The sequence below is a fragment of the Sparus aurata genome, chromosome 12 (genome assembly GCF_900880675.1).
Source record: "Sparus aurata chromosome 12, fSpaAur1.1, whole genome shotgun sequence".
NCBI classification, from domain to species: domain Eukaryota; kingdom Metazoa; phylum Chordata; class Actinopteri; order Spariformes; family Sparidae; genus Sparus; species Sparus aurata.
This window is the reverse complement of record NC_044198.1, coordinates 19,936,318-19,949,958: the sequence shown is the minus strand read 5'-3', so window position 1 is coordinate 19,949,958 and position 13,641 is coordinate 19,936,318. Positions and strand designations below refer to the sequence as shown.

Sequence of the window (13,641 nt, the reverse complement as noted above, 5' to 3'; positions counted from 1 at the left end):
ACAGATACACATTAATTCAGCACTAACCACCATAGTGTCATTATTAAGGCTGCTGAGGAAACAGCATAGGATTAACCTCAAGTTCATGATAATTGTGATGTTTCAGTATCACACATATTTGAGGGACATGGACATGAGACTCATGGCCACAAAGAGACCAGCGCCGGCCATGGGCACGGGGAGCATCAAGAAAGAAAAGGTATTTGTTTTATATGTAGTAACAGCAACTTTCCTTGTAGATTTACCTGCTGTAGTTTACCTGTGGTGCATTCGATATGTAATATATAAACTATCCTCACAAGCTTAACTTGGATTTATCAAATTCATGTATCTGTGTCTGTAATATTACAGAGTTAATTCTTTATTTGGCAGCCTGATTAACAACATCTTTTAATTTGAGACTCAAGATAAGGGCAAGAACAGAAAAGCAAGTCTTGGTTGAACCCTCATATAAGGCTGGGCTGTGTGTGGGCAATGTGCGATACTGCAGCCAAAGTGTGAAGCTACGTTTCAGTGAAAAAGTGGTATAAATGCACTCGTTCTAACTCTAATTCAAACTATTCTGATCATCTATTAACTCCCTGTGCTCTTTCATTTGTTTCTATCCGCGGGGCATCTGCCGTTTTTCAATGATTCACTCTGTATTGAGTGTTTTCACTCAGAATGATTGTTATTTGGGGTGCTTTAACTGCTGATGCCTCTCCGTGCATAGAGAGCTGCTTTCTCTCCTATTCTGCTCTGTGCAAGACTGATGCAGTGTGTAACCACCGTCTCACAGCAGTAGGTTTTATGTTTTCCGGTTTCATTCCCCCATGGTAAAAAAATCAGGTGTGCTGTATCGTCTCTGTGCCATCTGTGGGCACATTATGTACTGTGATGTGCCATTGCCTTGTGACACATTGGCAAGGTATGTACTGGTTATGTATGTGTTGTATAATGGGTGTGTATTGTATGTGGGGCATGGATCATATCCTGCTTCGCCCACTAGCGATAGCCTTCGAGGGGAAAGCCGTTGCATAACGGAACATATAGTTCCAACCCTCTAAGCTGTGGTCCCACTGGTTGTGTTTATGGGAGCTGACCGTCCTTTCTCAGCTGAACTTAAACACAATGTGAGACCGAGGTGGGCGCGAGCGAGGGTTGAACCAATTAGCAATATCATTAGAGGGCTGAGGGAATTACGGTATGTAACTAATTTCACTCCTACTCATTTTGAAAGAGAAACAGCCAATGGGTAAACTAACACTCAGTCGTCCAATGATGTAACTTTATCACTCAGAGACAGTATTATATATTTAAAGGGCTGGCTCACTTTGCTGCAGTCTAGCAAAAAATCACAGGAAGACATCATTTAATAAGATTGTTTAGAGCTTATAGAGTTTTTTTTTTTACTTGTTAAAGGACACATACATAAGACATAAAACAAGAACCTTATCTGGGCTTGGACAGGGAAGAAGGGCAAAAGGAAATGTGCCTGTTGAATATGTACTGTTGGCAATAATCTCATAAAACACACCTCATATTTTCGTTATTGTGAATCCCCATTGTGGTGTTTCAGTCTCCCATAACTTTGAGGGGCACGTTCACGAGACTCATGGCCACAGATCAACAACCTCATTTGGGCACGGTGAGCATAATGGAGGACAAGCTGAAAAGAGAGGTATTTCTTTTATACCCCTCAGTAGCAGCGTTACAGTAGCGATGTACAGTAGATTATTTGTGGTGCAGTAAATAAATAAACTCACAACATGTGTTAAAATTGGCAGCTCATGGTGAAACATTTAAAGAAAAAACAACAAATGTTCTAAATTGATCATATGGTAGCTTGTCAGTCATCAAAGGTTTATATGGCTTAATTTGGTACCAACTGTTGCGCCTTATGTTTATATGAGACAATGAATCTTTAGGGCCAGAAATAAAAAAAAAACAGACAAGAAAGAAAAGACGAGTTTGACATCTCATGTCTTGTCTGATCAACTGATATTAGACGGAGCATTTTCTCTTCCAGAACATACAGTATGTGTGAATAGGATCTATATTGCCAAAGGTTTCTCACAAATCACTGGATGTTGCTCTGTCAGTGGTTCAGTAAAACAGCCTGGGATAATCTACGCAATGTCAATATGGATTGATTTGTGAGTTTGTTGCTCCTTTGTAGTGAATCAAGTCTTTGAGTGGGAAATAGGGATACACAAGGCCCCAAAACACACTCATGGGAAAGAGGATGACGACAGGGACGAGAGAGAACGAGAGAAAAAGAAAGGTAAAAATTGAACATGCAGAATAATGGTATGGTGATTCATAACTGGTTGCACATTGGGACTCAATATCACGTTGAGGTTAATGATACTGCATTTATAGCTGAATATGGTGATTTGAATCATTCTGAGCCCACATTCGAGTCATAATTTTCTTGGGAGTATCTTTCAGACAAACTAAGAAGAATGTTTCCCACAGCAGTTTTTAATCTTAAACTCATTCTGGATTTGGAAAAACAATCCACACAGTCACTGCTGAGTTGATTTGCAGCTGCTTGGGAGCTTTTGATTGTATCCCACCATCTTCTTCAGCAGGTCAGCACAGTTGTCATAGAATTGTAGATGTTAAAGGTCCCATACTGTGCTCATTTTCAGCTTTTATTTAGGGTAGCCATCCATCTGAACACTCTGTTTTGCTCTGGTCACCTCTCACATGCTTGAGCTAGCATCAGCCACCATGTTTCCGCATTAGGTCTGTCAGTGTTTTTTTACAACTACGATCACGTGGCACAGTTTCTGGACACAGGCTGTACGAATTTCTCCATGTGTTTAGCATTTTTATCCTTTCACAGTATTTATATAGCACCAAGGCATGCTTTATAATTAAAAATAGAAGGACATCCCACTCTCTACAATATGGGACCTTTAAAATTTGATTGAGAGTTTGATTGAGAGTTCATTCTTGACCTTGGTCACAGCAGTTGGTGAGGACAACTAGTAATCTCCCCGAGATGGACTTTGTGGTGGGATTATTTTGCCAACTGCTGTTTCCAAGGTCAAGAATGAATTTCATCTCTTTGGAGTGTCTCGAAAATTATTTTATGTATTAATCTTAATAACTACTCCAGCTTCCAGCCCACAAATATTAAGCAGTCAAATCAGGTCTGACTCAAAGACCCTGAGTAAGGTGAAGAAAAAATCTTGAGGACGAATTTTGGATTCTGTCCAACCAGTTAAGAAACACTGCACTAGGTGAAGATTATGCCAGCTTTTTAGAACAAAGCAACCTCGTCTTTAGGGTAGAATCTAGTGGGAATCCCATCCACCTAATCCATAGAACCTCTCCGTAGTACTGGTAGGGACCTATAGGCTATACCTGCTTTCGCTGTGTGAAGGTATAGTGCTGTAGAAGACTGTAGCACGGTGAATGATGTGGGAGACAAATCTCAAACAAGGATTCCTTTATCCTTCAAGGGCTTCTGAAACTCTTGATCTCAGGAGAGCCCCAGGCCAGACAGTTGTTTGGGATCGTATATGATGATTTCAAAGGTAAGAGACCAACACGAGCAGCACACAGTCCGAAAGTACAGACAGTAGGACTCGAGCTCGGTTAAATCCTTTGAACTGAAGATCAGTGCACTGTTAACTCTTCTAATCATTCTGATGCTGTTTTTCAAGTAGAAAACCTGTGGAAAATTCCTTCTCCTGCATGTTTCATGTTTTTCATTTTACGCATTCTCTCCCTGTGCATCTGTGCCTCCCGTGTGGTTGTGTTTGCTTTATGTGCATGATCAAGGTAAGTGTTTGGACTTTAAATTCATATTAAACCATCAAACAGTTGCCTACATTGACACTGCTGTTTTATTGGTTAAATAGAGGATGCTTGTTAGCAAACTATGCCATTATTCTTCCAGCCTCACAGACTCTTTGAAGCGGGCAGCTCAGCTTCTTTCCCTAAATGCAACCGTCTTTCACCGTTAACAATTCACAATTGATAAACACCAATAAAGCAGCATCTTGACTCGTAACGTTAATTTGTGAAACAATGTCCTATTGCCTCTCCGGTCTGAGGAGTAATTGGCCATTTATATTTAATTAGGCAGTTCTTCCCCTACTGCTAGCATGGTTCCCTCAGTGCTGAGAGAGGCACTTTATGGTGCTCCTCTCGCTGGCTTCCTTTAAACCAGCTCATTAATATTTCAGCTGGCATCATCAACCAAACAATAATAAAATAATAATGTGACGGCTGATTAAACAGCTAAACTCCGACTTTTTAATGTGCATTTAAATGTGTATTTGCATAAACATGGCTGGTAAACGCCTCTTTAGAGGACAGTGATGCCTTGCAGCACACTATTGCAGCCAACTTCTAAAGCTTAATAAAACCTTAATTAGGTACCAGCCTCAGCCAAGATAATCGTAGCGAGAATGTAGAGCAACACCCCCTACACCTCTCGCTGCCCCCCTCCTGCACAATGCAGAACCGGTAAATGATATCAGGCGCTCATTTCTCTCTCTCTCTGGGAAAATTATACAGAGGTCTTACACCATTCTCCACAGCATCGTTTTTTTTTCTAGCTTTGGTTTCAGGGTGGGAAATTTGGAATAGGTCCTAATTTATCAAGCGCGCAAGCGTATAGAGCAAAACCTGCAATCAAATCCTCTCAGATAATTCATGAATTACAAAGAGAAAATTTAATTAAGAGCTCTGATTGTGCAGGGCTTTGTAAAAGAGAATTTAAGACTGTGGAAATGAAGAGCAAACAGAGAAAAGAGAGGAGAGGCATTAGAGGTTTTCTGTCGGGTTAAACAGGGTCGGACTGATTTCCACGGCGTCAGGTGCGGCCTGAAAACCCTTACTGTACTGTATCACTCACCCCAAACTCCCTCGGTTATGATTCTGTAGCGTATAATCTACTCATCCCGTAATGCAATTAAATTCCCAGACACAATTAACATGCTTGCCTTTACACGCCTGCTCACATATACACAAACAATATGTACACACAGACACACACACATACACACTCAGAGAGAGACGGAGGATAGTGGAATTCCCATCAGTAATCAGTGCAGCCCAGCGAAGCAGACTCAGCAAACCTGTGAGTGCAGGAATGGAGAGGGAGTGGTTTGTCTTTATTGAACCAATATAGAGTCAGAAAGGCGAGTCATAAAACACACTCAGAGTCATTCATTTCTTTACTGACATGTAAGACTAAAACTTTAAGACGTATCTGTTAGTTCAAGTCATTTATCATTTCCTGCTGTCACAGAGGAACCCTGTGAGAATGTTTGAAAAAAAAAAAACGGCCATCCTATCCCAAGTTTTAAGTATTGACTTCAACTCTAGCCCCCTTTAATGTCCTTTGATCTGTCTCTTTTTTTTTCAGACTGTGAGTGCTACGGCCACTCCAACCGCTGCAGCTACATCGACTACCTGAACATCGTCACATGCGTCAGCTGCAAGCACAACACCAGGGGCCAGAACTGCCAACACTGCAGACTGGGATACTTCCGCAACGCCTCTGCCGAACTGGATGATGAGAGCGTCTGCATCGGTCAGTGTGGTGGGGGAGTGCATGTCCTGCATGACTGACGACAGGATTCTGTAGTCATTGTCTACATTGTCATTGCTTTTTAAAATTCATGTGACTGCTCAGATGTTGGAAGTGAAGATTACCACATCAAGGTCGATGTGGTGGTGATGAAATTTGAAATAAATTCATACAGTAAAAAAATATATTTATATATTTTATACATATTTTTTTTTACAACTCCATAACTGCTTTTACTGACACCTTTATAAAACCTGTTTTATTGTGTTGGCTCTCTACTTCTACATATAGGATTTGAAAAGAAACAACGACCATATCTCTATTTGGATGGGACTAGCATAACCAGGGGACCTCATTTGATTTACAAATTACCACCCCACGTCTGTGTTTCGTGTTGTGCATTAGCACAGGTTAAGCTACGTACTCTTGTATTATGACTCACTTGGTCTGGAAGAAAACAGAGGCTTAAAAAGAAATACAATCCCAAATCTCCAACATGTTTCGCATGGCTATAATATCAAATAATAATACATTGCAGATTTGCACGGTCTTACAATAACAGATGTCCTCTGCAATTATTACAAATTACTAGAGGTCCCCAGGTAATACTAGTCCTGTGTGAATAGGGATTATGAGATTAAAGCCAATTTAAGTTAATTGTGTTCATCCTCATCAGTCAAACAGTGAAGAAACCGTGTCCCTTTTTGCACATTATCCCAGCCGCAGCACTGTACCACTAACCCACTGTAACCCCCGCCCAAACAGCAACAAACAGCAGATAACCTTGGCGACTAGCTGGTCAACGCAACGGTGAATGTAGCAGCTAAAAAGCCAGATATATTTACATAAGAGTTGGTTTAGACCAGTCTACAGCTAAAATTGTGAGCAGATAGCAGAATTAATTCTGTCAGGTGGCAAGAAACATGACTGCAAATTAATGCTAATGTTGCTCCGTATCTGCCGGATTTGTAAATAGTCAACTGTTTGCTAAAACATTCAGCGTAGTAACTTTATAAGGTCATATTATTTCAATTTACAGCTTGAAGTCATAAACTGTAATATTCTGTTGCAATTCCTTCGCAGTTAGCGTTTGGCTGAAATTTATGACCTTTAGATATCAGCAGGTATTTTCCCTGCAGATGCTCTTCCAGGTCTGCACTGCAGCTGTCTTTACCTCTGCTTTGTTCAGAGGAGTTTTGCTTTAAGCAAGTGGAACAATACGCTCAAGTGACTGACTCAGTCAGTCAAGAAGTTTCCACTGTTTGTACATAAAAGCATTTTGAATGCTTGGGTTCACTGCCCGGCCGCATTTAAGCTGAAAGTCAACTCTTGAAGGTCATTTCAAATCTAATGTGCTGGAATAGAGGGCCAAAAATATAAAAACATACAACTGTAGATAGGTGTTCTTGGGTGCTATGGACAGTGCTATACACTGCTTTCACAGAGTATTTACTCTTTTTAAACTCAATCTTATTAAGGGCATGTCCTAGTAAGAGGTCACTCTGTTCGCATAGCTGTGGAGCTAAAATCTGGTGTTGCTTTGGATCCATCTGTAGGTGGACTGCAGGGGGTTGGAGGGTGAACTCGTCACAGTTGGGGCACACACAGGGCCAGGCCTTGGAGTCAGCACAAATAAGGCCCCATTAGCTCATCTGCCAGTGCACTGGCACACCAAGCATGGCAACAGAAACTAGTTCACACCAGCGTCTCTTTAGCAAGAGACCAAGCACTAATGCATTTGCACACATTTTACACAGCTATTCAGTGGTGTATATACAATCCCAGTATTAATGCACATGACCCACAAACACACTAGATACAAACAACGTTGCCAGCTATGCCTCTTGTGTCAGCCGTGCCTCTTGGCTTGTTTCACTTTTATGAATATTTTATGACACATTTTCTAGTAAATTAGTTGATTTGATTTTGGGTTAAAGTAAAAGACAAATCATGAGAGAAACTTTGGTTCATCATCAAGTGGCTGACAAATGCGATGCAAATATGCAGCTCTGCAGTTTTATACGATCTCTGATCTGCCACCAGCCATCACTGATCTGGATATCAGTCAGCTTCTATAAATACATGTATTTGTAATGAAAATTACCTGCAGAAATGAGAGTAATTATGTTGAAAAAAAGGGAAAACTGTCAATGTCATTCTGTTTTTAAGAGGTTTGCTCTAGAAAGAACAAATCTCGTAGTATCTCAGCCTGTCTTAGAATATTTGCCGTTTAAATCAGAAGAATTTCAACGGACTTTTTGTTGTTTAATTGTGCAGCACAACAACAAAAGTCTCCCTCAACTGTTCAAAATACCACAATGTTCCCTGCACTTATTCTACCTGTATTTGAAAGCAGATATTCTGGGATCAAAAGTACTTGCTGTCCCGTTTAGACAGGTTTTGTTTCCCAGACAATATCTGATACATACAGTACTTTCAAACAGAGGACATCTGTCATTTTATTTTTCTGTTTAGATGAGAGAACGGTCATTGTAGTCTTTTCCAAGTGTGAGGCAAGTATTCAAGAACATTAACCTCTTGGATACGTTGGTATAGTTCAGGTACTCTTTGATAAAATGATAAGACCTGTGGGTTCCAAAAGCAGCTGTAACATGCAAAATGAAATGCTTTAAATCACAGTAGTTATTAGTCCAGGCAGACTTACATATGTCACATTATCTAAGTGACAACACTAACCTGGGCTTTTGCATCTGAAAACTTTGAGCTGGAAAGGATCTAAATATCAGGTCTCAGTCTCTATATTATCTTGGGACATCTCTATATGCACAATTCAACACTGGAGACTGTGGCCTGAGTACAAATGTACACATTTTTGGCTAGACTTAATTCAACTCCTGGTCACACCCCATTAAATTACAAGAAGCAAGAATATATATAGATATAATAATAATCTCTTTGTTCCTTGACCTCCTTTCAGAGTGTAACTGCAACCAGATGGGTTCGGTTCATGACCGGTGTAACGGCACGGGCTTCTGCCAGTGCAAAGATGGTGCCACGGGGGCCAAGTGTGATGACTGCCTGCCAGGATATTACTGGAAACAAGGCTGTTACGGTGAGTGTAAGGAGACTGATTTGTGGGGGGGGGGGGGGGGGGGGGTGTAACGTCTAAAAATCCAGAGATTAACAAATGTTGTAGCCTTCCAGAACCTTTGCAAGTGCACCATGCCACTTAGCTTATGCATCTCCCGATGCTTTCTTTACTCCCGTGGGAATAGATCATGTAGCTCATTAGCAGCATCAGCCGCTCCTTTAATTGATGACCCTGTCACTCCTTAACCCCATTACAGGCAATCGCCTTCCTCCACCATCTACCATCCAGTCAGGGGCCCCAGTCCCACATAGACCCTCCTTAACTACTCTCTCACACACACAGAACCTCAAAAGGCATGTGTTTTAACTGTGGGTTTATTTATTACGATATGCCACATGTTGTAGTAAATAGTAGTGCAGCATGTTTTGGATCTGACATCTTACTCCAAATACTCCAATCCAACAGAGCCAATTATATCTGGTGTAATAAAAAATGTTGCCTTATGTAATTATTTCTTGTCATGGAAGCTGGATCCTCTCTATTTTCTCTCACTACATTTTTAGGTCAAATATCTTGTGCAGTACAACTACCTCCGTGCCTTTCCTAATGCCTATTATAGCATTTTAATTATGCCATTTGTTCCTCCAATCATTGCTTATCAATTATCACACATGCAGTGTAGTTTCTGCTGCGTTTCAGCAATGATTTTAACATGACCCTGATAAAGTGCAGGCTTAAGAAAAACTGACAGAGAAAAGGGCTGCTGAAACAAAAAGGCAGGTGTTACCTGTTGTTGTCCCTGAGGCAAAGAGCAGAGAATTTATCTTGCCTCTTTCCTTCCTCCTGCTTTTCTTTCTACTTTGTTCTTCTGCCCTGAATTCCTCTCCTCCCCTGTATCTGTTTCCCATCACACTTTTTCTGCCATCACCCCTCCTTATCTTCCCTCACCTGTCTTTCTGAATGCCAATACATCTTTCTTCCCTCTTTGTGCACTTTACTCCCCCACTATCCTTTTACTGCCTGTCACTCTGTCACTCCGCTTCACCTTCTTGATTCCCGACTCTTCTCTCTCATTCCCCTCACCGCTGCAATTCCATCACTCTCCCTCTTTTCCTTCTGTCCTCCTTTCGCCTCCGCTCACAGTCAACGTTTGCGACGAGGAGATGCTCCTGTGCCAGAATGGAGGAACATGCTACCAGAACCAGAAGTGCATCTGTCCTCCAGAGTTTAAGGGGGTACTGTGCCAAGAATCCCGCTGTGAGGCGGGAAAGGACTGCAACGCCGCCTCTTCCCTGCACCTCTCCACGGCCACCCTGCTGCTCTGCACTCTGCTAGCCCACCTGCTGCCCACGTTAACTCCCCACTGAGCCACGAAAAAAAAACCCTCAGACCAAGGAGTGTGTGTCTATGTGTGTGTACATGAGGTAAGGGGTGACCCGGCGTGGGTAGGGCCACCCCAGTCATGGACCCGACGTAAAAAAACACACCGCAGCACTAGCAAAAGCGCACACACTTACACAATACTAACTAGCCCCAGTCCCCTTTTCAAACACACACACACACACACACACAAACACACCTCACAGGACTGTTATAATGCTGAGTGTGTGTGCTCAGGTGTAAGAAGGACAAACAGAAGAAAAAAAAGAGAAGCGACCTCAGAGAAAAGAGATGCAGACGAAGGGGGGGAAAAAAAAAAAAATCATACCAACCACTGTTCCCTTTATTCCTGAGATGGAGCAATGTGCATCAAACCAAAAAGCATAAACAAAACACTTAAATCACCACTGTTTCACTTCAAAGGGAATGGCTGTTGTAACCACAAGGACCTTTTTTTTCTTTTTTTGTTCCTTTCTTCGTTGAGTTTAAGGATCTCGCTTCTTTTACACTGACGGCCAACGTGTGTGTGTGTGTGGTCGGACTCAGTTGAGAGCACGAGACATGTGGACACGACGGACGGGTCGGGAGGCGAGGTGTGCGTTTGATCCTGCTGCTGAGGCCTACATAGTATATTAACCAGGTTTCATTTCTTCTGAAAAGATGAGACTTGATTTGACGTTTATATTATATTTCTGCTGCATTTGTTTTTTTGTTTTTTTTTAAATATATCTTCAGTCATTGTATCTAATGTGCCCACTAACAGTCGCTGAGATTATACATATTATATAATATCCAGAGGGTTACAAATTATTTAAAAAAATAGTCACTATTATGGTTGTTATAGGAATGAGTGATCGTTGCCACACTTAGCGAGATTTAATCTTCACACAGTATTCAGGAAAGCAGAATTTAACAGAATTTAACTTATGAGAAATCTAAAAGAGAGAGAAAAAGATATCAACCACGTATCAACATTATATGACATTATTTGAATATTTTTTGTAGAAATTATTTTTGTTTGGAGTTACAATAAATTATAAAAAATTACATTTACAACTATTCTAAATGAGCATTTTATTACACTGAGTGTAAACCTTGCAGTAAATATGACTGTTATTTGCCTTCTTGCTTGTACTTTTTTCATTCAACCGAGTGTCCGCACTGACATGCTGTCAATGTCTTCTTTTTTTCAGCGGGGTAAAAAACAAAAAAAAAAAGAAAACAGAGCAAGTTGAGACGAGAGCCATCGCCCCGGGCCAATTATTTGATCCCTGTCTTTCACTTTAAACATGGTGTTGAATGCTCAATATGACAAACAGATTATTCCAGTTTGAAATCCAACAGTCTGTCTGACAATCACAGAATAGCTTTCCTGTCAAGAGAATATAAATTATTTTATTCTGATTTAAGTTGCAGAGAGCTTTTATATCTGAAAATGTCGCTTGCGGACACAGAGAGTGATGGGCTGCTTAAAAACATTTTCTTTGGTGCAAAGATTGAATTAACATTCCGATGGTCCTGAGAGACGGAGCAACTGAGTCTCAGACCAGATTTTGTCATTTTTTTGCTCACCTCAGACAAGTTTCCATTTGGGCTGAAACTAGTGATTACTTTAATTATCAGTCAATCTGATGCTTGTTTTCACAATAAATCAATTACCAATTTAGTCTATAGATGTCAAACTTTTTTTAATTTATTATGATAAATGACGAAGAAAAGCAGCAAATCGTTAAATTTAAGAAGCTGGAACACTTTTGCTTTAAATATCATGTGTAACTGATTCTCAAAATAGTTGGCAATTAGTTTACTTTGGATTGACTAGTTGATTAATCGACTCATCATCTCAGCTCTAGTTTCCACTGCATGGTTTGGCTCCGCTCGACTCAACTCGACTCACTTTTGGTATCAGGTACTTTTCTTGGTTTTGTTTTCTATTGCAGATAACAGCCCCTCAAGATAAGTAGGATTTTTAACTGATTGTCACAGCAAGGTGAGACTGCCAAGACATCATCTTCAACAGAACACAACCACTGGAACAATGATGGATATTAAAGGGATGGCACAAGGGTTCATCACAGCAGGGAGACCAATTTTGTTTTAAAATATGGTTGCAGTGGTCTAAGATCACGGTTTCACAGTAACACCACTGTTAGTATTATCGGTTACAATAACCTTTAAAAACAGGCTTGCCAATCTTCTTTCATGGAGGGCCAAAACTGAAACACAAAGTTAAGCCACAGGAAAAGAGCAAACACCTATTATATTGTATTGTACTGGTAAGATGAATAATGATACTAGGATCCAAAGTTCTCTTAACTGACTGACTTCTTGTGCAAAGTATCACTCTGCTTGCCATTCTCACACAATGAAAAAAAAGTATTGAAAGAGCAGAAATAAAACAGGATATATATTAATCATAATTTTTTTTTATTCTTAAATTCACCATTAAAATCTGTCAGGCCAAACTGAATCTTACAGCTTTTGGTGGTCTTGCTTTAAAGGAATGAAACTAGAAGGTTTTTTTTTTTTGGTTGAGCAAACATTTTGTGTTGATATAATATAAACTTGAAATAAATATATATTTAATAACATGAATGATTATGGTAGCTGATCAAATTCAATACGGTATATAGAATGTACATGGTACAGAATTATAACCATCAGTGCTCACATCGCTGCCACCCTATTTCAGAAGAGGCTGAATATAGCAAGATAAAAGACTGCTGTAAAAAACAGGAGAATCTGGGAAATCCTGGTTCAGAGTGCAGAAGATGAAGCAACATTGGTTAGTCTGTCACATAAATGATGATTCTACTGATGATTTTGTGACTGTTTATCAGCTCAGCTCACTTGGAACCTCAACCAGGATGACACCAACAAAAGGCGGGTCAAGACGAGTGGTACCATGCAGTGGAAACACAGTACCTAAGCTCGCCGATCACTGTTTGCAAGACTGTGCCTGTGACACAAGTTATTTTTCCTTAACAAACTGACAACATCATCTCACTTATACATGTTCTATTGCCAGCCTGAGTCAACCCAGGTACACAGTGGATAAAGAGACATGAGTGCTGCATTATACCAGGATACAGTGAACATCAAAGATGAAAGAAAGGCTAAGCTTGTGAGAAATGACAAGACAGGGATTCTGGTATTACTCCTCTATTTCTGAGCTGGTATATTAGCTATTCTGTGTGTAAGGCTCATCCCCTCTGAGCCTGAATGGTGTCAAGAACTGAAACTTGGGAGGGAATAGTTTATGAAAGTAGAACATTGTGAAATAACATAAAGGAATTCATCTTATTGTTGATCAAAGAGCTGGCAGTGATGGTAGACAGAAAAACATATATTCTAGTATACTGGATGCAATAATGACCGACTATAGCATGATGTTTAGATATAAACTTGCATTTGTGTAGAAGGGAATGTAATTCAGTTGTACTGATCATAAGATATAAGGATAAGCTAATTAATTCTTGCTATATTCTACCTCCTACACAATTTAATATAGGTGGAAAGAGTTTAACAAACTGAAACTTAAAGGAATGATTAACATTTCAGGATATGGGCTTCTAAGAACTAGCACTGAGAAAAATTGTGATTTAATAATACATGCATTCAGCAATCAGGTTAGCTTAGCATAAAGGCTGGAAATAGGGGGAAACAGCTAACGTTG

General features: G+C 40.2%; 1 protein-coding gene across 1 annotated transcript in view; it reads left to right on the top strand.

The window, feature by feature from the left end:
- ntng2b (netrin g2b) overlaps positions 1-11,370 on the top strand; it is a 33,764-nt gene extending 22,394 nt beyond the window's left edge. The window contains exons 39-45 of the mRNA XM_030436295.1: positions 107-199; positions 1,559-1,660; positions 2,159-2,263; positions 3,453-3,527; positions 5,369-5,536; positions 8,472-8,606; positions 9,729-11,370. Coding sequence (XP_030292155.1) covers positions 107-199; positions 1,559-1,660; positions 2,159-2,263; positions 3,453-3,527; positions 5,369-5,536; positions 8,472-8,606; positions 9,729-9,952 — 902 coding nt within the window. The 3' untranslated portion in view covers positions 9,953-11,370. The remainder of the gene's footprint in view (positions 1-106; positions 200-1,558; positions 1,661-2,158; positions 2,264-3,452; positions 3,528-5,368; positions 5,537-8,471; positions 8,607-9,728) is intronic.
- Positions 11,371-13,641: the final 2,271 nt, after the last annotated feature.